The sequence below is a fragment of the Calonectris borealis genome, chromosome 15, assembly GCF_964195595.1.
Source record: "Calonectris borealis chromosome 15, bCalBor7.hap1.2, whole genome shotgun sequence".
In the NCBI taxonomy this organism is placed as follows: Eukaryota; Metazoa; Chordata; class Aves; order Procellariiformes; family Procellariidae; genus Calonectris; species Calonectris borealis.
Window position 1 is genome coordinate 16374384 of NC_134326.1, and position 25980 is coordinate 16400363.

At 44.4% G+C, this 25980-nt stretch overlaps 1 protein-coding gene across 1 annotated transcript in view; it reads right to left on the reverse strand.

The window, feature by feature from the left end:
* The window catches only part of UBTD2 (ubiquitin domain containing 2), a 60815-nt gene extending 45210 nt beyond the window's left edge, over nucleotides 1-15605 (reverse strand). The window contains exon 1 of the mRNA XM_075164409.1: nucleotides 15497-15605. Within this exon, the coding sequence (XP_075020510.1) occupies nucleotides 15497-15566 (70 nt within the window). The 5' untranslated portion in view covers nucleotides 15567-15605. The remainder of the gene's footprint in view (nucleotides 1-15496) is intronic.
* Nucleotides 15606-25980: the final 10375 nt, after the last annotated feature.

The window sequence follows — 25980 nt, forward strand, 5'->3', positions numbered from 1 at the left end:
TATTAACTTTCATCTGCAAGCAGGATTTCTTTAGAATTGCAGAAAGTGTATCTACAATATTTTATGTACTATTTACTAATAATGCCCAGGCAACTTCAGAAGACCAAGCTGCCTTTTGAAAAACATGTATGTCTAGCTATTTTATACATACCAACATCTTAGCCATAAGGAACTCCTACCTTTCAAGTACACCTTTTATTAAGAAAACCATATTTATCGCAGAGTTAGAGACAGGTAATAATACATAAGGACACTAGTGCATAGCTTAGATAATTAGAAAGCCATCATCTACCTTCCTAAGCTAAAATGAAAAATATGCAAGCCTTTGTTGCAACCTGTATATACATCTGTATCTCATACATCTAGGCAAAATAAAATTCTCCTGCTAGATGGGAGCACTTGAACAAAGTAGCCTTAAAACTACATCTTTTCAAGGCCATTTTAACCCCCTGTGAATATACTCAGGGAAAAAAATAGACCTGTTATAGCCTATGGTCAAGGATTATTGATGCGATCCAACTTCAAGCATTTAACCGAAGGTGCCCGAATTAGGAGCATAAACAAGGCAGCCTCCTCCGGGCAACGCTGAGCACAGATGTCAGCTTCTGCTGAGAACCTCCTTCTGCAGGAGCCTGCTACTCTCCATGAGATGGAAGAACTGTGGAGTAGGCACAGGAAACTGCCCTCTTCATTTAAATTGCTCAAATGAAGATAGATTAAACTAGCCAGAGCCTTTCCACCTTTAGCAAATTCATTTGATCGCTTTCAAAAGTCCCTGAGCACAGAAGTCTTCACCTCTATTAATGGATTGAGCGACGCTTGTTCTGTACCGACGGGCAGCGTTTCCAACGGACACAACAGCACATCCCTTAAGTAACTCCTCTTCCTTCCAAACGAAGGGATCACTACGGACCATAATTTGATTTAAAATGCATTTAATTCTCAACAACTCAAGAGCAAGCTAAAAACTGGCAGTGCAATGATTATGTTGGCAATGGTATCAGCTGTTACATATCCAGTAATAGCTGAAGTAAGGTCTTGACCATGGGCTACGCTTGTCTTTTTAAAAAAGGTACTCACCATAATGCTCGAAGGAGCCTATTTCTCCAGGATCATCGTCTTCTCATAAGCAAAAGTAGTATCGTTTGTCAGGACAGATACACTTTTCCTACTTTTTCACGTAATATAAGACATAAGTGCTGCAATAGCAGATTAAAATAAGTGTATATTGATTCTGGACCTGAGAGTTAAGTTTCTGTAAAAGTCTGTGGTTCTGAGTTAAGGCAGAACTCTAGAGTATTAGACAGACCCTCTTCTCACCCCTTCTCCCCTTACTTGAAGGGAAAATAAGCCCAGCTTCAAATTTAAGGCTGAGAATGGCTTGGTAATGAGTGAGAATGCATTAGCAAAAAGAGATTCTTATTTCAGCCATTTGAAAGTAAGAGCCCAGATCTCCCGTGGGTTTTCATACATTGTTGTGCAGGTAAAATTATTTTGTTTCGGACTCCATCATAGTAGCAATCAAATCATAAACATGAAAGAAACCCATTCAGATCCTCCAGCAAATAGAATAAATACACAAAGAAAGTATTTGAGTTTCCTTGCTTTTAAAAGCCTGTATCAAAACTAGGGATGGAAAGCATACGGCTGGGACTCCAGCAGACCCAGCAGCTCCGTTCAGCTCTAGCCAGGCCCCAGGCAGCAATTTCTTCCAACAGTAGTTTCTCTCCTGCTTACTTTTTAAGCGGCAGCTTTGATGCATAAAACCATGGCCAGTGTTCAGGACCTCCCTATTACAGCAATATTTAGGCACTACTAGCAACAGAGGCTATTAAAAATAATAATCAGAAAGGCAATAAGAAACAAGAGACTCCTTTGCTGTGGGCAGAGTAATCTTTGCTGGAGTACGTCCAAGATGAATACCAACTACTTAGAGACGGTTGGAAAAATCAAGTAGGAAGAATAATCCTCTTTGCATGTTCTCTTCATACTAAACCTGGCAGTTTGATCTCTAGTATTCTGAACCAAGCCCTACTTTTATGACAGGGCTGTAATTTCCCCTCCCTGAAGCACAGCATTTTCCTCTTGGCTATCACAGCAGAGCTTGTGTTTTCCACTTTGTTAGATACCTACATCTGGAACAGCAGGAGCTGATCCAAACTGTCCCAAGCTCTCAATCCAAATTGCCACTCCAAGAAAACTATTGAAATATGTATGTTTTCAGCAATCACACTGCTTGGAAAAGCTAGTCCTAGGAACATTTAAAGACCGGTCAATAAAGGACCCGGTACTCAGTTAATCGGCCTCAGCTGTGTTTCCACAGAAAGAGCAGGCTGCAATATCAGCCGGGGGGGGGGGGAAGCTGTGTAATCCAAGGGGTTTGACCTGTGTAAAAGCTAAGGATGAGCATGAGAAAAATGCACCAGAAGACGTTCACGTCTGAGTAGCACTCACCTCAGCTCCCCCAGCTGAAAAGCGCTCATTCTAGGGACTCGTTATTTACATCAAAATTGACTTTAACACATAATAATCTGCACTGAAATATCTTGACAGAAAAATATTTGTTTTGTGAGAAAAATGGTTCCTTATTTATTAACCTTCAACATAAACAAGTGAAAGCTGGAAAGTTTCAAAATAAGAACAGGAAAAGAAGTGGTGCAGATACCTAAATCTGAATTGCACAGCAAGAGTTCCTTCAGCTGGAAAAAACCCCTCATATTAATTTACAATAATGAAATGAGACATGTGAAAGAAGGAAGGGTGACTGCACTGAGCAGCTAGAAGTGCCCTTTATCAATGGAAGATGAATTCAGCTTGGAAATTTGGCAGGCAGAGCAATCAGATAGCGACAGCATACTTGAGTAGGCAAACCTGGAAAGAGTTTTAAGACAAGATTAGATCAGTTGGTAGAATTTCTAAGACAGAATATTCTGTTTGACACGGCACTGAACTAGGAAATACAGAAGCCTTTGCCGGCACTGCCATCTTGGACTTTGCACAGCCTTGTTTTAAGCTGAATTGTCATTACTTTAAAAAAAAAAGCTATTTTATTAACAGGGTTGATAGATTTTATCAGGTTGATCAGATAGGAGCGCTCTGTTAATATCAGATAGATATTAACAGGTTGATCAGATAGGAGCGCTCTCAGCATCTCTGGATGTAGCCTGCCAAATATCTATAATATTTTCGTAACTAATGTGAAGCTCAATGCAAATTGGTAATAAGTTTCCCACCACAATAAGATAAAATGCTAATGTCGCTTCTTCCATAGTTCTGCGGCATACCATTTTCCCGGAATATAATCATCAGAAAGAACATAATTGGAGTAAAAAAATTGCACTTGCATTCCTAAGATAAAACACCTGTCTTCTCTGGGATGGATAAAGCCAGAAAAAAGTGAATTCCATTAGTGAACAGTTACATAGAACGCAAAAGAAATACTTTTTTATTTTCTAATGCAGTATTTTGAGGAAGCTGTGGCAACCACTGCTTTAAATATGTTTAATTATAAATTCTTGAGAAAAAGTTGCTCCCTGGGAACTGATCATGACTGATCATGTCCTGGGACGGATGAAGGCTGGGAATGGGGAGCGTTAAAGAGCCCACCCATTCTGGATGCGTAATCGCTACTCCAAGGTGAAGAGGACCTTCAGCGGGACACCATCAACAGGATGGGTACAAAGGATGTTTCATTTGGGGTTCGCCAACTAATGCACCCCCAAATTTCTACTCCCACTGGTTTGGTAAGCAATCTCCGCATAATCGACGTGTCAAAAGCACTTAGAAATCTCCACTGGCAGCACTAAGTGACACCCGCTATGTTAAAGATAAACAGGGATAAAGATAAAGGAACCCAAATTTCTCTTTTTTTCAAATGGGGTCACTGTGTTTTCCCCGCTGCTGGGCACTGACTCTCCAAAAACCAGTGCAGTATTTCACTTTTCAAGCTGCCTAAAAAGCTAGAGCAGTAATTTAATCACAAGCCATGACTTCTCCTCCTCCTCCCCAACTTAAACCTAATTACTAGAAGAATAGTATTTAGGAGAATTAGGTGCACAACAGACCAGCCATTCTGCTAGAAAGGGCATGAAATTTCCCAGGGAGACACAGCACACACAAGTCTCAAGATTCACCTCTACTAACACGACACTGGACTTTAGTGGGTGAAGGACTACAAAGCCAATCAATGCAGAAGTGAGATGGTACCTTACAAAATGTGGGTACCTCAGAGCATTAATTACTGCTAAATAGGCAAGGTAAAAACAGCAGCAAGATGGTAGGGTTAGGAGTCAAGAATTCCCTTCTGGTCAAGCTTACTTGACCAAAAAAACAGTTCAGAAAATGCAGAAGTTGCTTCCACCAAACCTGTAAGGGGCAGTTATCAGACTGTAAACTCTTCGGGGCCAGTATTGTTCCTTTGGTTCCATTTATTCAGTATTCATGAGCTAGCCCAACAGAGACCCAGACTACGAGTAGGACTCAGGAACAGCATGATTCCAGCTGTAAGCGCATCTCCCCCCCCAAAGAAATGTGATTTTAAGAAGAGACCAGCAGGACAGAACCCATGAGACACACAAGGTCACAAAACGCTGGAGTTTTCCTTTAACTCTAAAAAGTGTATTTTGGTAATGTTTCTCTCCAACAAAAGGTTGAAAAGCTTTTGGAAACCTGTATCTGGACACATGGCATTATTTACATCATGATCTCTCCAAGGCGGTGGTGGCCCAGGCAGCTCTGTCACAGTCGAGAAGAACCTGCTATGTTTCCTAAGGGTTCATGCCATTCAGAAGAAAAAAAAATACCCCAAATACAGTTAAACTGTTTTTAGACGTTTACAGGAAAATAATCTTTCTGTATGGTGGATTGTTTTTTCCCATTTTGAGAGAAAGCGCACTGGTTTAGAAAGTCTCTATCATAAGCCAGAGTTCAAGAACTAGAAGATTATTTACACCTAAAGGATTCTCATTCCAGTATTGCCTTCCAATACCACACCACAATATCCACGCTCGCTTGTTCTGACAACACTGCTGCTCGTTTTCTCTCCCAGAGGAGACCCCTAAAACTGTGTATTCCCTCTTGTTCCATTCTGAAAGAGTTTCAGTTAAAGCCAAAAACCGAGCCTGTAGTATTTTTGGAGTTATTTTTGTGCTGTAAGATCAGTGCAGCAGTTGGAGTGTCCTGGATACGTACAACGAACGCGCTTGTTTCGGTTGCGTTAAGGCAGCAATGGGACATTGCATTAAGTAACATCAGCGTGAGGCTATACAATACATGACTGATTTAAAGCATGTGACTTTAATCGAGCAATGTGATTTCAATACTCGTGGTTTTCTTTTGCAATTCAAGCCGTTTTGGCACCAGAACTAGTTTTAGATTTGGATAAAGATACAATGGAGAACTACAGATGTGAAAAACCAACACATCTGAGAACTTATCTCAAACGAGCATTTAAACCCATCTTAGAATAATATCCGATATTGATAAGCACTTTACAGAACATATTTTTATTCGATAATTGCTTGTATTTATAGCAACCCATGTTCTTTTAATGTACTTCTGTAGGCATATAGCAAAAAAAAAAAGTTAAAAAAAAAATCAGTCTGTTATGTATTTTACTGAGCCAAGTCATCAACATGCAATTCACAAGTGAGTTCCAACTCTTTAAAAAAAAAAAAAGTTTAAATAGATATTTGACAGCTTTCCCCTTCTTCACCCCTCAAAGTGCTAACCCTCAGTTGGGACCTGTGATTTACCACCCGTTCAGCAGGTTTGCTCATTACATGCACTGGATGTATGTAATGCACAGGCAAAGGAAGAGATTCGCTCACCCGCAGCAAGCAGGGCATTCGCATCACGTCCCAAACAGGCAACCAGACCAAATCCGGGAACAGCGAAGGATGATGCTACTCAGAGGTGTGAAGGACTGGAGTGCTAAGCTTCATCTGAACGTATGTTTAACTACTGCCACCACCAAATATAGCCTCCTTGCAAATACATCCAGCAAGAGTTAGTGAAATTGTTAGCCCAACCTTCAGATAACGTTTATGGTTTCCAAACTATTTAACACATATGCTACACTTTGCTTCCCATTAACACTTCCAAACGGCTTATTGCCCATGTCTTCTCACCCTTGCTTCAGTCCCTATGTTAACAAGCTTGGAGCATCCAGAGCCTGCAATTAGTAGAAACAGGACTTGTACCTACACCAAAAAAGTATCTAAAACATGCTTCCACGTTCAGAGACATTGAGTGTCCCCTCCCCACTTCCAGCATGGCCCTGCAGGTCCTTCTTGTCCCCTATGGGGGACAGGGATGCAATGCAATGACTCAGGCAAGAGAGGTTCAGAAGCGTTTGGTGGGTGAGAGCCCAACTGAAAGCTAAGCATCCTGCATTAAAGGCATTATTTTGCTGTACACAGCTTTTACTTGCACCAGAGATGAAGCAAATGCATCTGAAAACACTCTGAAGGCATTAAGAAGTCCAGCATATATGACACAGGCAATGCTTTGCTATACCTTTGCCAAGAAATACTTTGTGCAGTACATACTAAGCCTATAAATTAGCAATTTTTACTTAAATCATTTACCTTTTCACCAGCCAGCCATTATCCTGTGATTGCCGATGCTCTACAGTACGCTCAGGCACTCAAGCAGCAGCGTGTTGCCGAAAAAAAAATTGGCAGGAGAAAATGGCATTCACCAGCTGCAGGTACTATCCGCTATTTTGTAGGTACTCTTTTATAAAAAGACTGCATTTACCCATACAGACAAGAAATCACAGGAGATGATAGTTCTGTGGTGGAAAAATAAAGTGACAAAGTAAATGCCACAAGAGATCCTTCTCCTGAATCCAGAGTGCCCTTGATCACAGCGTGAGAGCAGAAATTGAGCTCCGCGACTGAATTTTAAAAATACAAAGGCAACGAGCTTCCAACCCCATACTGTACTCTGCTCCCGATGCCATCTCAGGCCCTGAGAGCGTTCTCAAAGAGCACGCATCTCTAGTGGGAAAAGGTGAAAAATGCCTTCCTTCATCATATGTTGTCTGAACTAAGAGAATTATTTATAGTTGCTACACTTATTAGAGATTATTATAAACTGGAAATTGCTGTGAACTATAAAATGTTTATAGTTTCATTTTATGAAAAATATTTTAGCTATTTATAGAAAAGTGTCAATAATGGTACGTTGAATATATATATGAGGATAAACTTTCCCTATTAAACATGTACAAAGATAACATGCAATCTGCAGCGCTGTATGATACATTTTCACATTTTAGCCTCTAATCTTTTCCCTGGGCAGCACCTGTTCTTGCTGAAAACTATGAAGCACTCTTCACTACTGCTTGTAAAGTACCTTTTCTTTCATGTTTGAGAATGTGAGAAAACCACACAATAGATCATGCAGAAACTCCCCAAAACCCCCTCCCTTCTACCTAATCTTCAGCACAAGGATGTCTTTTTATATACATACATATATAAAAAAGTCCTTCAGCACATCTGAGTTTCTACAGAAGCGAAGAATCATTTCTTCAGAACTGTGCCCATCTCCGCCCACAAATGGCTTTCAAACAGGGCTTTGAATTTTTCCTTTTAAATCATGTTCGCTAAGGAGGGGGAGAGATGGGAAGAGAAAAGGACATTGAGAAAAGGATGAAGGGAGGAGCTGTTAAAGTGATCTAATACGCAAGCACAGCAGCAAGGATCCCCATCCCCACCAGTGTTTCTACTTTATGAAATACAATTTTCAAATGCTTTACATTAGGTCCTAATAGGTCAACCGGATGTAGAACAGCTCCTGCAAATTGATAGCATGTAGTAATTGCTCGTGCACTTACTACCTGCAGAACCTGCAGTGCCCCTGCACCTCTCAGTACCATGAAGTCTCAGGATGACAGGCTACTTATGTAATTTTAAATATTTAAGGTAACTTAAGAAACTCTAGCCCCATTCAGCATTTAAGACATAGTCTCTAATATACTTCAAAGGTGGGAAACAGAACAAAAGCCCTTTACGCAGTTTGCACTGCCCCATCTTTTGCCCATCTCTCATTTGCACAAACCTAACCTGAGTGTGCCAGGAGAGAAAGCTACTACCGGGCTAACAGCTGTGGGATCGGCCCAGGGTCAGCAGAAGGCAGCAACTGCAAAATTCAGGTTTCAGCTGAACCTTAAATAAACCACATTAGACAACCTGCATATTTTACTGCGTACAGGTCAAGACAGTAAAATATCAAGTTACATACTGTGCTATAGGTGTTTTCCATCGACTGTACAAGCAGCGCAGAGAGCACTCATGCTGCTTTTGGATGCGTCACTCTGCTGCTGCTATCGGTAACTCAGTATTAAACACTGAATTAGATTCTGCACTTTTCACACTGGAAATACAATCACAATGTGATGGAAAAGCTTTTCTTTTTTTCTAAAAAAACCAAAACAAATAAACAAACACAAAACAAAAACCAAAAAAACCCACACTTCTTTTGCTTCCCAAGTAGGAGAACATTTCTCTTTCTTCAAATCTTAGATTTCAGCCAGACAACATATAGGCAGCACATTAAGTTCTAACTGAAAACCTCAGAGCGCAAGTGTTTCATTCAACAGCCAGAAAACAGGTTACTAACTTCAGCTTTTTTATTCCTCCTTGTACTCCACCTGCTTCACAGAACGGGTCACTTCAGAGCCTTTCCCTTCTGATTTCGGGTAATTAAGCCTCGTCGCTCCTGCCACGCTCCCATGCCGAGCGATGCCAGGCACCAGCCTCCCACCAGCGGGACCAGCAGCCGTGGCACAGGCGCTTCCCCAGCAACCAGATCCGATGGGCCTCGCGCGCTCGCTCCCGACATGCGGATTCACCAGCCCTGCCAAGTCGCAATACAAACGCCAAAGGCTTAGCATCGCTGTGAGCAAACGGAGCCCGTAGGTTCTCAGCAAACAAAGCAAGCAGATGCCTCTGAAAGCCCACCGTACTCATGCAACACTCGCATCGCCCTGGCGTCCACCCAAGGTCAGCGCTTTTCCACATGTTGAAATTTAGCATCCCAAACTGGCAAGACATCCCTGAGGACCACCTCATCGCCTGCTTACTCTATTTTTTGATGACTACAACTGTCTAAATGGAGCAGCTTTTAAAACTAGAATTAGGAAGATTTAGAAAGGCTCAACTTCATAATGTGACTTTTGCAAAAGAAGAGTCCTACAGAGCTTCCAGCTGGAAGAAAAATAAAACCCACAAATCTCTACAAACTCCACTTGAAGGACCTGCATGGTGGAAAGATGAAGGTGAACCAATGGCTCCTGCCCTTAAGCTGCCGCTTAGGCGCTACGCACCCAAGAGATGCCACACGCAGACTTCCCTGCTTCATCCTGGGTGGCAGAACTCCCCCATGGAAATGCTCTTCCCTTCCCAAGGCAGGGATGCCACCAGCTCTAGGAAGGCAAAGCTTGCGGCCACACACCCAGCTGCGCATCTTCTCAGGGAACACCCCACGGGAAGGAAAACCGAGCCCTTCCCGCGTTTTCTTTCAGAGCAGTATTTGGGAAAGCCAAGCCGCGGACGCACTGGGATCTGGCTTGTCTGCAGGAGAGGATGGATGTATTGCACCAGCCACGCTCAAAAAGTCATTCTGAATCTGCTTAGAAAGAACTGGGAGGACCATGAAGCACCTACCGGCCAGTACAGCGTACTTTCCTGTAGCAGGCATATGCAATTTGGGGGGAAAAAAAAAAAAAAAAAAAATTAAACACTAAGAGGAAAGAAAAACCTGAAGTATTTGCATCAAAGGAGTCTGAATTTTAAGGCAGTGAAGCAGAGGTAACACATTGGAAACAAATGCTTAAAAATGTAACTGACTTTTATACACAGCGTTTGTCTACAAGACAGGGTGAAAGCGCTTTTTATATCAAACCCTCTAAGTATCTAGGTCCTTTTTTGCTTATAAAACAGCAAAGGAGCAGTTGTATTCATTTCTCAAACATGGTCATCTGGTGAGAAGTTTTTCAGATACCTATTTTCTTTCTTTTTTTCAGGAGCTGGGTAACCAGACCAGCTGTGGCCAACTTGATCCTTCTTTGTACCTGCAAGAAGACTTGCAGGAATTGGCAAGACTTAACTATAAGGCAAATCTTTATTTCTGGCTTCAACTGCATTATAATTTGTGACTCATGAATTATATTATTCAACATTCACATGAAAAATAATAGCTATCGTATTACCTACTGCAATAAGAGTGGATCGCTGCTTTTTAGAGTTTATTCAAACAGGCAACTAATAATATTTTCTATTTATCAAAAATCTCCAAAGCACAATGAATGTTCAATTTATTATATTTAATATTCAGCCAAGGAGGACTTTGTTGCTTTCAACACTGAAATCCCAAATAGAGAAATTAAAACAAATCACTTCATCTAGAAACCAAACAAACAATTACACAGAGGAACAACGCCAAAAAGGAAACCCAACAGCTGCGTTTGTCAGCCCTTATTAACAGTAAAAATAACACCTTATTTCATTTTCTAAGAGTTACTTATTATCACCTGAAAAACAAAACAAAGTCTATTAGTTTACAAATAAAAAGCGTCATACCATCAAAGTGATATTCCAGTAGGAAAATACTTGGGACTGAATTATCAGGCGTTCTCAGTACAACATCCGCAGATCCTAATAATCTCAAGGAGGCCATGGGTGCCCAGCCCTCAGGAAACCGAGTCATTAAAGGCTACTTTTATTACAAAGCCCTGATAAAAACCACACGTACTCTTGCGGACATCATGAGAGACTTAGAGCAAGTTGTAAGAGCCACGCTAAGCTTTTCTTATTATTCCTTTTTTTTTTTTTTTCAAAAGCCACAGTAAGACCTAACAGCTAATGCCAGCTCTGATTTAATATTACTTTTGCAAATACATGTCCAGCACTGTATTTCAGGGTTGCATTACAAAACAGCAGGAACTACGTGAAGCCTAGAGCTACCTCCTTTAGGCGGCAATGAAGCCCCAGAAAGGTGCTGCGTGCAGGCACGCACCACCACAGCTTGCAACCAACAGCTATAACATGCTGCAAAATGCAGTCTGGAAGTGGGAGATTCTTTGTATGCTCTGATACAAGGGGTAGGCACCAAATGCTATTAACTGCTCAGTCATGAGATGCTTGTTTAACCCCCCCGTGCAAGCCGTGCATAGCCCTACTGTATTAGTCCAATTGTGAGCAACAAATCTGACTACTTAATATGCAAATTCCCTTGGTCAGTCTTCCATAGAAGCACCATGAAAGCAGTTATTGTAACTTCAAATTAGACATGTGATATGCAGCACTGCACAACACTCTAAAGAAAACATTTAAGAAACTTGTTGTCCGGTTATCAAAAGCAGAGGTTGAGCACAATATTTGGCCGTCTAGAAGTTAACGAAGCTCTAGCACTGCATCAAATACTGCAGGAGGAATTTATACTTTTAATAATCTCCTGGTTTAGCATGTCAGTCAAATGTGCAGCCCCATTTCCACTTGTCCCTATTATCACTGCTGGGTGATAGGGGCAGCAGTAAAGAAGACAAATTTCAAACAGAATCACCGTCTTTTATAACAAAGAAGGGCGATAAGAACTCCAGCAGGCAAGCGAACATCATGTCAAGGAGAGCGCAGCAGCAATCAGACAGCTGCAGCCAAAAGGCTTAATCTGTAATGACTTGTCATGCCCGTACTTCTAGACACTGGATTTCCTGCCCTTTCATTATTCCACACAAATAACTGTCTCAGTGAACTTTACCAAGTAAGACAAAGTAATATGCAACTTCTAATAGCGTTAAGAGTTTGCCAGAAGAAAATGAACGGGATCCTGTTTCTCCTTTTCCTTCCCACTTGCTCCCCTCCAAAGAAAGAAAAGAAATTTAAGAGGAGCTCTCCAAAAAGGACTTGCCCATGGGGAGGGCAAGTTGGCAATGCAAGTTCTCCTCTTCGTGCTAAACCGAACATACCTGATAAACTATTAAACCTTACTTAGAAGTGCAGAGTTTTCCAGCAGTTAACTTCAAACCCAATGCTCTTCTGAACACACAACTGAAGAAGTCACATAACCTGCAAGTGGCCAGAGAACAGCTATTTCTACCCCCGTCTCACCATCCTGCAGAAACTCAGTTACCTTTGACAAGACACAGCATGAAGAAATGTGGTGCTCAGCTCCTGAAAGCTTGGAATATCTGATGGGAGACAGCTGAGCTAAAGGGATGGGGGGGGGGGGGGGAAAACCCTGTGTCTATAAATCACTTAACGATCATCATTTATTCTTCTTTGTACCTCCTTTAAAAAGAGTCACCAATAAATCCATCTCACCATCCAGGACACCCACCCACCACAATACAGCTCTGCTGGACTACAACACACCAAGCGTTGAGACAGGAACTTTTTCCTAAATACGACAAGCAATATTCTGTTGAAATGAAAACTTGCTAAAAAGAGCAGTGATAATGAAACAGCTGGTACCAATCTGCAAAGACCATTTCATTTCCAGCAGGATGGGCAGAGCAGCATCTGTTTAATTCTTGTTAAGGAACAGACTCCTCCTGCTTCGGTCAATGTGAACAGAAACGTGCAATAAGCTGGTATACACGTAGCAGAGCTGATATTTTTTATTATCTCAATCTTACACATGGAGACACATCCGAGTATATGCAGTGGCTCTCTGGATAAATGCGAGCATCTTGACCTTGAAAAATACCAATAGGAAAAGACAAAGGAAGGGCACGCGCTCAGGGCACGTTGTCAGCTTTGCCGAGCAGCAGAGAAGTAACGGGAAGTGCCAGTGATTGACAAAAGGACTGAGGAGAATACAGGGGTGTGACAAATCCTCATCTCAACCCCAGTGGTACAATCGAGCAAGATTTTGCCAGGTCCACACAGCACTGTAATAGACTGAGACCGGTATGAATTAGACTTGAGATCTGGCTCCCACTTTTATGCAGCATCAAGTGCTGCTCTTACTGTCTAATCAATTTCTTGACCACTCGTGTGGAAGACCACTCGTAATTCTCCAAGAAAGTTCGCCATTCTGGGGAAAAGACAAAGCCTCCCCAAAGTGACTCTATCACTGGCAACGCTCTGGTTAGAACCGAGATGTTTCTGTTCCAAAATACCTTCCTGAGATTTATAAATGATCTGGCCTTGCTCATTGACACTAATCTGAAAGCGAACATACCAGAGTAGGTCACAGCCCAGGAGCTGGAGGAAATGAGCCTTATGTGGGAAACAGGAATAAGTCACCTTTCTGCACAGGGCTAGTCTCCAAATCGTGTTCGCTTGTGCTTCAGCTGGTTCGCTTGCTGATGCCTCAAGACATAAGCTCCCTCGAGAGAGCAAGTCAGATTTCATAGTTGGCATGGGCACGTCTGGAGAATTTGTAAAGCTAAGAATTAGTGCAGGCTGGACTTTGACATCTCAGGAGTTAGATTTACAAAAGATATTCTGAGGTTCTTTCAGCTTAACCTGCACCCCCTTTTTTTCTTGTTGAGAGGCAGGAACAGATACGTAATGTTACAAAACAGGCTATTGCACACTGTAGCTGATTGTTTAAGACAGTCCTAAGAAGCTTATAATTCAACTGAAATTTCATCACTTCTCACTTCAGCGAGACAACCTTAAGGAACATTATCCTTAGAGCATGAATCAACACGAGCCAGCTGACATGCATTTCGCATCTCTTACATCTTGAAAAACCCAGCTGCTGTTCTAATGCACCACGCACAATAGGTTATTTAACCCCAAAGCAGCAGTGTGTCATGCCGTGCAAACACCAAGCAGGAACGTGCTCCCAGTAAGTCCATCTGGGACAGCAATCTGTAGACAACTTGGAGGGAGACTGCCCACCTCACGCACTGCTACTGGGCGTGTAATAAGACTATTTTATAATATCAGCCAAACTCTGATAATTTTATTTTTTTCTTGTATCTTATTCATTTGAAATCACAGGCAAGATAAGAGCGAGGAAATTAAACCAAGGCTATTTCTGTGACATGATCTCACCTCATAACACCTAGCTACTGAAGCAGGTCTCAGAACAAATGTCAGCATAACTTTTAATGTGCTTTTTTGGTCAAGATTTTTTGGGTATATGATGATTCCTGCCATTCTTTTTCTTTGGCTTTTAGTATGCTCTGGTGCTTTCCGCACTGATACTCTTGCTTTTTTTACTAGTTGGTACGTCTGCTTAGTACAAAAGCATTTCTTAGATAACTCACTTCTTCCCCCCCCTTTTTTTTTTTTTAACAGAGGAGAAGAGTAAGGAAGACTCATACTAGCCAAAGCTATAAAGTTCCTTTTAATGACAATGATGTGATTAAATCCTACACAATTCTTAGCAGATGGACTTTCTGGTATTTCTGTGAACTATGTATCTGGCATTAATCAGCAGGTGGCTGCTTCAGATATAATTGCAAGAGCTGCATTTTTTTATATTATGGAATAACAGCAAAGTCACCAATATGACTGAATGACCCATCAGCTGGGACATTCGAAATAAAACCAGACTGATAAATAATATTCCATAAGGCACAGCAGAAAATGTAGATCTAGATCAGCAATTTTCAACCTGAATCTGTGGACCCTGCATGCATGAGGACTACTTATAAGCCAAGTGTCCTGTTGGTAGGTTGACTTTAAATGACTATAAAGCACATACAGCTCAGCTGGAGAACATCAGGGGTCCATAAACCCAAGAACGTTGAAAAAGCAATCGTTCAGACATCTAGGTAGAGAAAAATATAAGGGTAAAGGCCGTTTACACTGCAGCAGTGTTTCCACATAAGCTGCACTTGCTAAGTAGGTGTGCGCTTGCACATGAGTGAGACACGCTGTTCCAGCATCCGAAGTCGCTGAAAATTGATTATTTAGCATGGGTGATTTAGACTGGAGGAAAGCATCCATCTTTCTTGGAGAGAATAAAAAGCAAAATACAACCCAAACTCGCAGCAGTGCCAGGATCTAAGTTATCTGAAGAATTATTTTCCGCACACCACAAGGAGCTAAGCCCAAGGAAAACAAAGTTTGGGAGCCCCAGGCAGGCCCTTTCCCCAGCCTGTCTTTATTTCATCAGCCGCCTGCCCCCGGGCCGCGCCGCGGAGCCCCCCGCCACGGGGCCGCGTCCGCGGGGCGGGGGGCTCTGCCCGCCGGGGGTGCGCCCACCCGCGCCCACCCGGGCACCCGGCCGAGCTCCCGGGGGCTGTAAGCCGGCCGGGGGTGCCCAGCACGCCCCCCGCACACCCCCGCCGCCCCGGGAAAGTTGCGGCCCGGGCGGCCACGCCGGGGCCGGGTGCGGGGCGGGGAGGGGGGGAAGCCGGGCGCGGCGCCCCGAGGCCGGCGAGGGCAGCGCGGCTCCCCCGCCCGGCGCCGGCCCCGGGCTCGTCCCCGCCGCAGGCCCCGGCCCGCAGCGCCCGCCCCGGGGTCCCCCCACAGCGCCGGGGGCGGCCCGTCGGCCCCCCCCCCGCCCAGCCCCGGGGCCCGGCGCTCACCTCCGGTGCCGTCCGAGTTCTCGTTGAGGCTGCCCGAGGAGTCGTGGTGGGAGCCCACACACCCGCCCATGGGGCCCGCCCGGCCCGCAGACCCGCCGCCGAGCCGCCCCCCCACCCCCCTCCCCCTGCAGCCGAGCTCCGCCGCCGGCCGGGCAGGCGCGATGGCTCCGGAGCCGCCTCCTCGGTCTGCAACACCGCCCCCGAGGCGCGGCCTCCTCCCGCCGCCCGGCTCCGCCTCCGGCCCGCCGGGCCCGCCCCAGCCCCGGGCTCGCCCCGGCCTCGGCCCCCGGCCCCGGCCGGCGCCGGGCGGGGTCAGCCCGCCGCCTCGCCTGGCCTTGCGCCGCGGTGGCCCGCAGGCCGGGACGGGCCTGGCTGCGGCCCGGCGCGCCGAGCCCGAGGCCGCCCCTCGCCCCGCGGCCGGCAGCGGCGGGGACGGCGGGCGGCGGCCCCGCGGGGCAGGGCGAAGCCCCGGTGGAAGTTGGCGGCCGGCCCCGGGGTGCCGCGATCGGCCCCGCCTCAGGGCCCGGGCGCAGCGCGGACGGGGGAGAAGGTCGAGGGCCGCGGGCTTTGTCTGGGGGATGCGGGGCCAACCCCCCCCCGGCCGCGGGCAGCGCTGCGGCTCGGCTTCCAGGCTCGGAGGGTGCAGGGGTCGGGCGAGCAGGGCCCGCCCGGCTGGGTCGGCTGGGCCGCCGGGGCCGTAGGTGGCGAGGTGTATTTGTTTTTAATTACTGTGCAGTCCGGGGCTTTCCCGGGCTTCCCTATGTCTGCACACGAAAAGAAAGTACACGCACACTCGGAGATAAACCTGTATCCCACTAATCATCCAACCACCTTTAACAGAGTGCCCGTTTAAATTAAAATAAAAACTAAGAAAAATCAGTGCTGCTTGGTCAATCAAGACCAATCTTCTCTGAAAAGAAGTTTGACTTTTGTGCGCTTAATGCCTGGAGGGGTTATCTTATTTCAGTAGCAATGTCGCTGTGGGTTCGGGGAGTTACGGTTCATACACTATCAGATGCGCTGTAGGTCTTTGAAACAACCAGCAATAAGTCAGAACATTGAAAAATTGAAGCAGACAGTGCAAAAAATAAAGCATGGTAACAGACTGTGCACTGGGTTCCCCATACGCTCTGCTATACATGGCAGCTTAATGTTCTGATACACAAAATAGCAGAAAACAAAACTCAAGCTGAGCATATTTTACCTCCTTAAAGATGACATTGCAAATGTATTTTTTAGAATTAAAATAGCGTATCTGTTTGTAGAGCTCATAGTCACCACAGTGAAAGGAATGGATGGACAAACCCATTTTTCTACCATTAATTTTCCTACATAATCTTCATACCGAAAGACCAGCCAGCCTTTGGGAAGGCGCTTGTGTCGATAATTAAAATCCCAAATGTATGAGATAAGCTGAGTGCCAAATGCCGAGCACTTCATCATCTGAGAACAAAAAGACACAGAGCTGGTCTGCCTTATGGATCCAAACAGGAAGGTCAAGACTGGTAAGAAAACCTAAGGAAAGATTATTGAGAGTCTGAACACATGCACGCTTATTACAAGAAAAGCAAAAATTCCTTGTCTGTGCAGAAGTTTAAACCAGATAAAGGAATCACACAGAGCTCAGTTGTTCTAGTTTTCTTTCCAGGCTGTATTTGAGGGCCACACGGGGGTTTGCCTGAACATACACAGGTATAATCAAAGGTATGCCGGGTATATTTTTTTTTATTTTGGATTGAACGTAATTTGTTCAAAATTGTAGAAGTACAGAAGAAAGTTAAGGATGTTTGCAAATTTTCATGAGAGTAAGTGTTGATGTGGGTATATCATCATCAGAGTATGGTAATTCTGCAGAGAGCGCACGGGTTGCGGTGAGGCCCTTGGGATGCACGCTGAGACAGCTTCCACCTCTGGATATCATCCTGCCCAGTGAGATCCCAAAAATGCCCATCAGCGAGGCTGAGGGGGGTTAAATACAACGTGACTCTGTTCCGTAACGGGGCGGCTGCAGGACCGCGAGCTGGCGTGGGAAAGTATGTCCACACTGAGACAGCAGTCTGCCTGCGGAGCTTTGCAATAACACATCGACGCTTGTTATTCTGCATATTTGGTACTAAACTCTTTCGTTAGATATCTTGTTGTTCTCACACATGCGCTGTCTATAATACATATATATATATTTGTGTGTGTATAAACACTCAAGACAGGCCAAAGTCAATATTTACAGCCTGACCCCATGTATCAGGATGTACTTGCAATGCACTAATAAAGTACAGAAGACAAACCAGGACTTTTTCTAAATGGATGATTTATTTCGAAGATTATATTCCTCCTCAAAATAAGTTTCATGAGAGGCAAGTTTGCAATCAGAGCTGCTGCACTCTGATCTTGGCTCTGCCCTAGATACCCACTGTGGCCTTGGACAAGTCACACAACCTCGGTTGCTCTATTTCTATCGGTAGATTAATGTTTGTCTACGTATCTCTTGGGGATATGGCTAGGATTAATTAATTCTTACTCTTTATTACTTGTTAACTGCCTGCAATGTGTGGGATGTAAAACACTTTGAAGATCAGAAGTGTCATTTCACAAATTAAATGGTGTAATGAATTGACTATTCCATATAGGTACAACTACCCTATATGGCTGGAAATGATTCTTTGTGGGTCATAAACCCTACAGTGCTAACAGCTGAAGGGCTTTTTTTTGGCACAAGACACTACTGGACTGCGTGTTGTACCAGGAGGGCCAGAGCGATGGGGTTCGTGGCCCGAGGAATGCAGCATGTAGAAAAGCCCTAAGTGGATCTACATTTGCATTGTCAAGATTATTTCCTATATATTCCTGTATATTAAAATATTTTGTATACTTCACCAGTTTTTCTCTCCAACTGGGATCTCACTGTTTGCTTGCAGTCAATGGTGGTGATTTTTGCCATCACATGATACAGTATGATAAATCCCTCTTCTCTGATGATTCATCTTTGTGTGGGAACAAGAATGAGATGCTGACAAATTGCAGCAGTGCTGAAACTTCTGTCTCAGGCATCAACATTTTGATTTTTATCAGTGCTACCCGGGACTGTAGTATCAAAGTCTTATCACTGTAAGTGAAAGTCTACCCAGATCTCTTTCATCCTCCTTCGACAGATGGGAGAGGGAGACACGAGAGATGCGGTTATTTGCCAAAGGTCCCACAGGAAGCAGAAGCAGGAAAGAACCGTGGAGTCCAACCATCGTGTGATGCTGAGCCCATCTTCCTCCTCGGAGAGTCTGAAGAAATTTAGCAAGTTGCTATTTTCAGATTTACTTCCACATGGCGTTCTTCCTGAAAGCTAATGAGGCTGTAGCCTCATTTTCACAGGCGACGTGATGGAGGTTTCCCTGCCCCGTATGATGCTCAATGTGTTTTTGAGGAACACAGGCTCCCATGCCAAAATTCCCACCAGCCATTTTTAGGCTGACTCCAAACTAAAATAATCCGTTCCTTAGAAAGCCATACCAAAGCGACTGGTATCAATCTCCACCACCTACAGACCGCAAAGCGGTGTCGAAACGATGTTAAACCGGGCAGAGTTTGTTTTCCTGGCATGACCAAGGGAAAGAAATCGACTGCATAGAGGGGTCCCTGTGGTTGAGAAACCATCAGACCTCAGGATGTCCAGAGCTGGCCAAGTATAAACAGACAGTGAATGTCTGCCTAGTCCTGCCTGTGCCTCCCTGTGCCCTCTGGCAGTGCACGTCCTTCAGCAGATCTCCAGGAGCACAAACACCTCGCTCCCGACGCCTTGGCACACATCTCTGCTGCAGGAAATGCTGGGATGGGAAGATTGAGCTTCTGAGGGAACTTCCATCAATTGGAAAGTATATTGCTGTGAAGAGCAGGTTACATTTCTCTCCTGACCTCTGCAAAGCCCAACGCCTACTCCTGTGGACTACGTCGGCAGGCTCTTTATGTCTTCTCTGTTAATAACAGAAGGAATGGTGATGCTTCAGCTTTCTTTTATACGTTTCTGCAAAGCTCTGCGGTTTCTATCCTCAATTGCTGTAGAAAAGGGGGTCACTGGAAAGGCTAAAAATCGCTATTTAATGTGCAGCGTCATAGATGATGGTAGGAATCTCCAGGGGTGGTGGATTCTACTGCAGGAACCCACAGAATTCCCCCCAATATTCCTTGCTGGCAGTTTCACTTTGCAGGAGTCCCAGATGCCCAGAACGCCCCAGTGGCACTACCTCTGCCGCCAGGCAGTCTGTTGAGGAAAGGCTCATTTTTCGTTGAGCATTTCAGCACCGATGTTATTTTACAGGGACCGTGGAAATATTTTGCTTTTTAGCCTGAAAACCTCGAAAATGGATAAATGAATCAGTCCAGAGTTTATTCAGATATTTCTCCCTTCATTCACATCTTTAAAACTAGAACTTCGTGAAGTTACGTTTCTCAAAGACAATTTCTGTGGGAAGAAACTTCAGGCTATAGGTGATAAGCAATTCCACTACAAGTTCCATCTCTTGTCTGCACTGGAAATCAAGAATTTACAAATCCATTTTTTTAACTGGGTAGAGGAACCATATATCTTAAAGTACCAGCTGTTGGCCCGCAGGTACCGTTGTGACAGGCACACATGGAGGCAGCTGGCAAGTGAGCTGTCCACTTCCATTTTCTGTTTCATGACAGCTTTATTGCTGCTTCTCCCTTTAAACATGCTTCTCATTTTTAATAAATTCTGAATTCTGCAAGCTGTTCTGAAAGCAGGGGGGGTTTAACCCACTGTCCCAACCAGCTCCTGTCAACTTAAATTCTCTGAATCTTACCGGTTGATATTTATTGCTTTGTCACATCAGGGAGGTTTTTCTAATGGTCTAAATATACTACTTTTCTTTTTTTTAAATTAGCCTTGAATACTAAAGAAACAAAAGTGAAACGCTGCTTCCCTCCTGTGGTGACCTTCCTGATTGCACACCAAAATGCTGTATTTGTACAGACAGAATAAATGGCACATTTTAAGTGATTTTTTAATTATTATTATTCTGACAACATTCGAAGAGTATCGTTTTCTTGCTGATCTGCAGCCAAGCAGTCATTCGCATCCCGCTGTTACCGTTACAGCGCTGGATTTAAGTTTTCTCTTCAAAGCTGAACGGTGCTGCTGATGCATACGAAGTGCCAGCTCGTGCTAATCGGCTGCGGTAGGAGCCGTGAGAACCTTATCTCATTACGACCTGCTATTCGTGGACAAGTTCTCCTCCTCTTTCAGCTGCATCTGAATTGATTCTCTGCCTGGGTGGGTGCGGGAGTGTTACGTATCGCTGTGCTAAATAATGAAGGGGATTAGCAGCAGCGGAACAAAGAGAGCAAGCGCGGATGGGGGCCCTGAGCCCACCTGCGAACTGCGCTGGTGCAGCAGGAGCTGTTTTACAGGCTGCTGGGGTCGCTGAGCCCGCACGGAAGGACAGGCCACACACCGGTTATGTTATTACCATTTCTGCATTTGCTACTATTATCAATATTGTATTAGTATCTGGAGGGCTCACTCAGGATCCCGTATCTCCACCCGAAAGGACACTGAAGTTTCAAAGGGAAGACACGGGGATGTAGGATGTGGTTTACCTTAGAAAAGGAACATAGCAGGGGGCATGACAAAAATATCTGTGGGCATGAATAAGTGAGAAGAAACCGGGCAAGAGATTTGGATTTCCTTTTTTTTTTCTTTTTTGTCATGCAAGAATGAAGGCATATACTAGAATGGTAACAGGGTACGTCAGGGCTGATTAAGGAACATTTTTTTCACGGAGCGTGTAATTGAGTAGAGAGTGGAAGAAATGCATGACACCCAGGACCCATTGCTTCTCTCTTGGCTTTGCGCTAGTGAACACCAAAAATTCCTTTAGGAAAGAAGTTTGAGAGTTCCCTTGTTCCTGGATTTTAGCTCTGCTTCCCAAATGCAAAGCATTTGAAATCAAAGAGCTGTTTCCTAGACAGAATATACAGACAACCTTCTCGCACAGGACCAAAAATTGGGTTCATTTGAGGAGAAATCATACAGTTTTTGGCGGGAGGAGAAGGAGGGGTGGAAAAGGAAAGATGCTACCTCCTGTAAAAATGCTTTTGATAAAATTAAAGCTGAGCCAGATGGTAATGGTACAGCTAATGTTACCATATGGCAGGATCAGTCATGCAAGAAATATGCTACTTTAAGGAACGTGTGAAACTGATAGATGTTAATATTCCAAATATTTGAGATTTGTATCTTGAGCATTCTCCTGGGCTGCGGAGCTGGAAGAAGATGCACGTGCTCAGGAAGCGTTGGCTTGGACTGCAGTCGTTCTCTGGTGGGATATTCATTCCTCCTCTGCTCTCCTCAGCGCTAGGAAACATCTGGCCAAGCTATTGCTTTGCTGTCCCCACTCAGCGCTGGGAGCACGTCACAGCAGTGTCTGTGTCTGGGCAGGTGCTTGCCCGGAAGGGGAATGGAGACAGGGAAAGGGACAAGGGCTCACTGCAGACGTGGGGCAGGTCAGGGACGCCGGCACCGCCCGTCCGGGGTTCGCAGGACGTCCGGGGGAGAGGCACCGCAGGCCACAGCCACGGGGGTCGGGACCTCCCGCACCGTCCCTGCGGCAGTGGAGGGGAGGGAGAGGAAAAGGGCGAGGGGAGAGTGAGCATAAGCCCCAGACCTGTTCACTTCTATATGGAGAAAACCAGAAATCATGACAGTGACAAGGGCAGTTATCGCTGGCCAGATGCTACCAAGAAGAGGAATGATACAACTTCTCCGCTCCCAGATTCTTGCCAGCTCTTAGTTCCTAATAGTGACATGTAGTATTCAGAGGTTAAATATTTTGTTCTCTGTTATATGATTGAGCTTTGCATATAAAGGGAAAAAAAAAAAACCTGAACAAGGTCCCCAGCATGGCAGGATACATTCACTGAATTGTTGGATGACTTTGCCTGGATATATGTCAAAAGCTTGTCTCTTCTTATCACTATTGTCTCTGAGGAGAAGCTTATTTCATATATACTGTAACTCTATTCAGTTGGTGGAATTGTATCAGGGATGATAAACTTGGCTGAAAATCTGTTTTGAACTTTTGATGATGATATTAAAAAAACCAATAATAACAACAAGAGATCTTGGCTCATGACGACTGTTGTTTGTCCCCCATGCTGTATACTGCCTCGGGATTTAGAATAGGATCCTATTGTTATATTTCCAATAAACAAAGAGGCAGTTTCTCCTCCTGCCTTATTAGATAGTCTTTGTATGAATCGAGGAAAATAACACGTCTGTGTGAGATGGAGCACGGTGTAAGCGACCCTCCTTGGCCTGCCCTGGTGGAGACGTGGCCTCCAGTGCATGCGGCGAACCCAGTGAGGGACAAACAGAGCCAAGTTTAAAAATTCATGAATTCAGATAAATGAGAGTTGCTTTAATTTCCACTTCAGCACTCTGCACTCTTCTGTGAAGCATTTCCAGCAATTTAAACTGAAGGGACGCAGGGATTGGAGCGCATCTGGCAGGGTTGGAAACCTCGAAGGAAGCCAGTTCAGCAGAAGTGGTGCTAAGGAGTGATCTCCAGTATTTCTGCCGGGAAACATCCTCCCTTGTCTTATGATTAACACTGCAGCCTGGAGTCATGTCACCTCACGTCACCCCTGCAATCTGCTGACCAAAGATACTCGTGATAGGAAAAACCTGAAGAGATGGAAAAATGGTTTAAATATTGATATTAGTAAATGGGAGCATCCTATTACTGGGTATGGAAACATGAAGGAGCTCTTAAACTTGTGCTTCAGGACCCTTGCTGCTGGATCTATCAGGAAACACTTTTCTGGGAATGGTAACTGATAAGTGACCATTTCTGAGGTTTCCTCTGTCTTTTGGCTTAACCAGCGTGCAGTGCTAGGTACAGAGGCCGAACTGGATGAGTACGGCGAGCTCCGTCCTTCGGGTGGGGAGAGTCCAGGGCTCGGAGGGCTCGTGGGCACACGCCGGCACACTGCAAAACTCTGCCTTAAACGAGACAATGTGCAACATAGCTTTTTTCTCCACTTAAGCTCCCCCCCAAAAAGTTACTTTTTAATGAATAAACCTTGGAAAAAGAAATTTTCTTTGCCAAAAATAAGAAAGTGTGAACTTCCACCAGCTCTGTCAACGTCAACAGTATCTGTACACAGCAGTAAATTCTAGGTTAACCATTGTAATCAGAAAAGAAATACTCTGCACACAGACAGAAGTGATAAAGTAATTGATATCATCATCCTTTCAGCGATGCTTTGTTAGGTATTTCTCATTTTGTATTCGTACATTCGATTTTTCCTGCCTAAGCATGGTATTTTGCATTTGTCCTCATTGAGTTTCAGCTTACAGATTGCGTCCCATTATCTAGATCAATTTGAATTCAGATCCTGTCCTCCGTATTGTTTACAATACCTCCCAGCTTATAAAACTCTATTATCTTTGCTATCATACAAATCAGTTATTAACGGACACGATGAACAAACCAGGCCCCTCTGTCCCCACTTGAAATGGCCTGTTTGGCCAAGTGTTTTTTTCTCCTGCTTATGCATCCAAATTATGGTGGTTTTTTTATGTTCCTATTTTGCTCACATGCCCCTAATTTGCTCATGAGGCCATCATGTAATACTGAGTACAGAGTCTTTTTACAGTCAGGATATATCACATCTGCTTCTCCCTTTCCACCAGGCCTGTTATTATTCTGTCAGAGGAGGAAATTAGCTTGATTTGATGTGATTTGTTCTTGAGAAATCCATGCTGGCTCTTTCTTGTCATTTTATTATCTTCTAGGTGTTTATATTGATTATTTAATAAGTTGTTCCAGTATCTTTCCAAGAAACAGAGTTAGGCAGGCTGGTGGATAACTCCTGGGGCCTCTTCTTCTCCTTTTTAAAGCTAGGGCACCGTTCGCTTCTCCTGTCCCCTGGGGCCTGCCACCATCGCTTTTCGGGGATATTCACTAATGCGTTAGAAATTTCCTTGGCTGGTTCACAAGTGCTCCGGGATGAATTCCATTAGCTCTGCTGACTTAAGGACATCCACACATTTCCACACATGCTCTTCCCTTATTCTAGCCTGCATGTGCAGCTCCTTTCTAGCCCATGCACCAGGTGGTGCTTTGGGTCAGGGAGGACATCATGATGGAGCAGAGCAGCATCTTTCCGAAATGGAGCCCAGACGCAGACAGACAAGTGCCGAGGCAGGGAGCTGGGAAGTCCTGGTCTCCACAGCACAGGCATGGTCTGGCCGATCATAACGAACCTCTGAGCTGCTTTCCCCGCACCTGCTCTTTTCAACCTGCAGAAGAAATAAGACCGTGGTTTTGCAGCAATTATCTCTAAAACTCATGCTACCGAACAGGGATTATTTCCTGATCATGTCTTTGCTCATCTGAGCTGCAGAACACTATTGTAAGGCTACTGAATTATAAGATGGATTGTGAAACTCTCTAAAATGTTGTTTATACATCCAAACTGGTCTGTGAGGACATCTATGACCCAGAGAAGGATGCAGACGTTTCCAGAGTTTCTGGCAGTTTTGAACTTGCAACTGTAACTTTGAAAAGGAATTGGAGCATGAGAGCACAGACCTTCCGCTGCGCTGGGGACGTTGGTACTCTTCTCTTGCTGATTCAGTCATGGTCCAGATGGTAGCTCATGTCTTTGGGCTGTTGTTTTGCCACGTCGTGACCTGCAAGAAGGACCAGGCATTTTCTGCATCTTTATTTGGGTGCATTTTTGCCCAGGTCTGAACCCAGCAAACTCACACTAGTGCAGCTTTACAAATACGAGAGACCCCACTGGTGCCAAAGGCACAGGCACAGTCACGACGACGTGAATGCACGGGACACTCCACATCGTTATTTGGGTAGTGCAGCTGGTTACACCGGACCACAGAGGCATCGGGGCATCTGACTTAAACATGAAATTGTTAATTATCATTGGCCAGGCAGGTGGGAACAGCACGGTGTAAGCTTGATGTTTCCAAGTTATTTATTTCATTTATGAATTATTAACCCTCGGTCTGTTAGGAGTACATTTACAAGGTTTAGGAATAAAAGCGAGCAAGATTAGATCATGCTCATACCTTTCACAACAATTCAGCTTTTTATTAAATTTCCGTCCAGGAGGAGACTTTATGCTGATGAAATTATTTGAGGAACTATTAAAAAGAACCATAAAAATCCAAATTACATTCAGTGCAGCAGAAAGAGGAGGTTTTATGAGATTTTTTAAAAAGCACTTATCACCTGGAAACACACCATAGTTAGAAAAATCCAGTTTGCTTTTAATTTAACTGCTCAAAAGTGACTGGATGACTTTTTGTTAATACTTAAATCACCCAAAGCAATTACAGAGCATTACATAGATCCCGTTAAGCTTCAGACCACTAGGGTGAGCCAGACTATAGCCAATGCCAACTGTTGTGTAGCGTGGAATGGAAATGACATATCAGATCATGAGATTCA